Genomic DNA, 840 nt, shown 5'->3' on the forward strand with positions numbered 1-840 from the left:
AACAAAGTATCAACTGCTGTAATGTTCTAGTGGTGCTACAAGCTTTTTATAGCAACCAACCATGAATCATACCATTGTGGATAGTTCAAAATCTTTAATTCTGAAAAATACTGACAAGGGATATCGAAGTTGGCTGTAATTGCCAGCCATCTCAAATAAGGAAATTTTTTTTTGCTTTATTCACATAGTTATGACGAAATAGGCAGCATTTTCCAGTAAAAGAACTAATAATAAGGGGCATTAACTTACCATCAAAATGAAAGAAGTGGTTGACCAATGCTTGATTATTAGCTTGATTTTGTGCTTGATTTTCATTATTTGGGTTAGGGTTTGGTAGTGGTATAGCACCATCTCTACCATGAGGCTGATCATCACCCAAAGACATTCGACATGTTGGACAGGCTGTATCTTGTTCTAATGATGATCTCAAACAAGCACTGAAACACATAAAAATAACCATTGATTCCATGGTTACTAGCCAAACAGAAGTGTTCTCATACCTCCAATGTAGCATAAACAAAATCAATCAAAAAAGACTTTCATGAACGATTGATGATCTACAGACTGAGCACAAGATAATTTCACATTTAATGAAAAAAATTATGAAATATTCCAAAAAATTAGAGCTTACTTGTGAAAGAGGTGACCACATGGTAATTTTCGAGCAGCATCCATTTTTTCCCAACAAATAGCACAATTATCTGCATTCTTTTCTAATTCCTCAACTGTTGCCATAGGAAATCTGCAAAAATTACCAAAAAAAAACAAAGGGTGATCATGTTAAAAATAAGAATTTGTATACAGTCACACAGGGGGATGCATCAGTAGATTTTTTTTTAC

General features: G+C 33.9%; 1 protein-coding gene across 1 annotated transcript; it reads right to left on the reverse strand.

The window, feature by feature from the left end:
- Positions 1-35: 35 nt before the first annotated feature.
- LOTGIDRAFT_166144 (hypothetical protein) lies at positions 36-735 on the reverse strand (the record flags this gene model as incomplete). The annotated part of the gene is made up of 3 exons (XM_009063200.1): positions 36-100; positions 250-437; positions 632-735. 3 exons carry the CDS (start codon positions 733-735, stop codon positions 36-38), a joined length of 357 nt encoding a protein of 118 aa, XP_009061448.1.
- Positions 736-840: the final 105 nt, after the last annotated feature.

The sequence above is a fragment of the Lottia gigantea genome (assembly GCF_000327385.1).
Source record: "Lottia gigantea unplaced genomic scaffold LOTGIsca_56, whole genome shotgun sequence".
NCBI lineage: Eukaryota > Metazoa > Mollusca > Gastropoda > Lottiidae > Lottia > Lottia gigantea.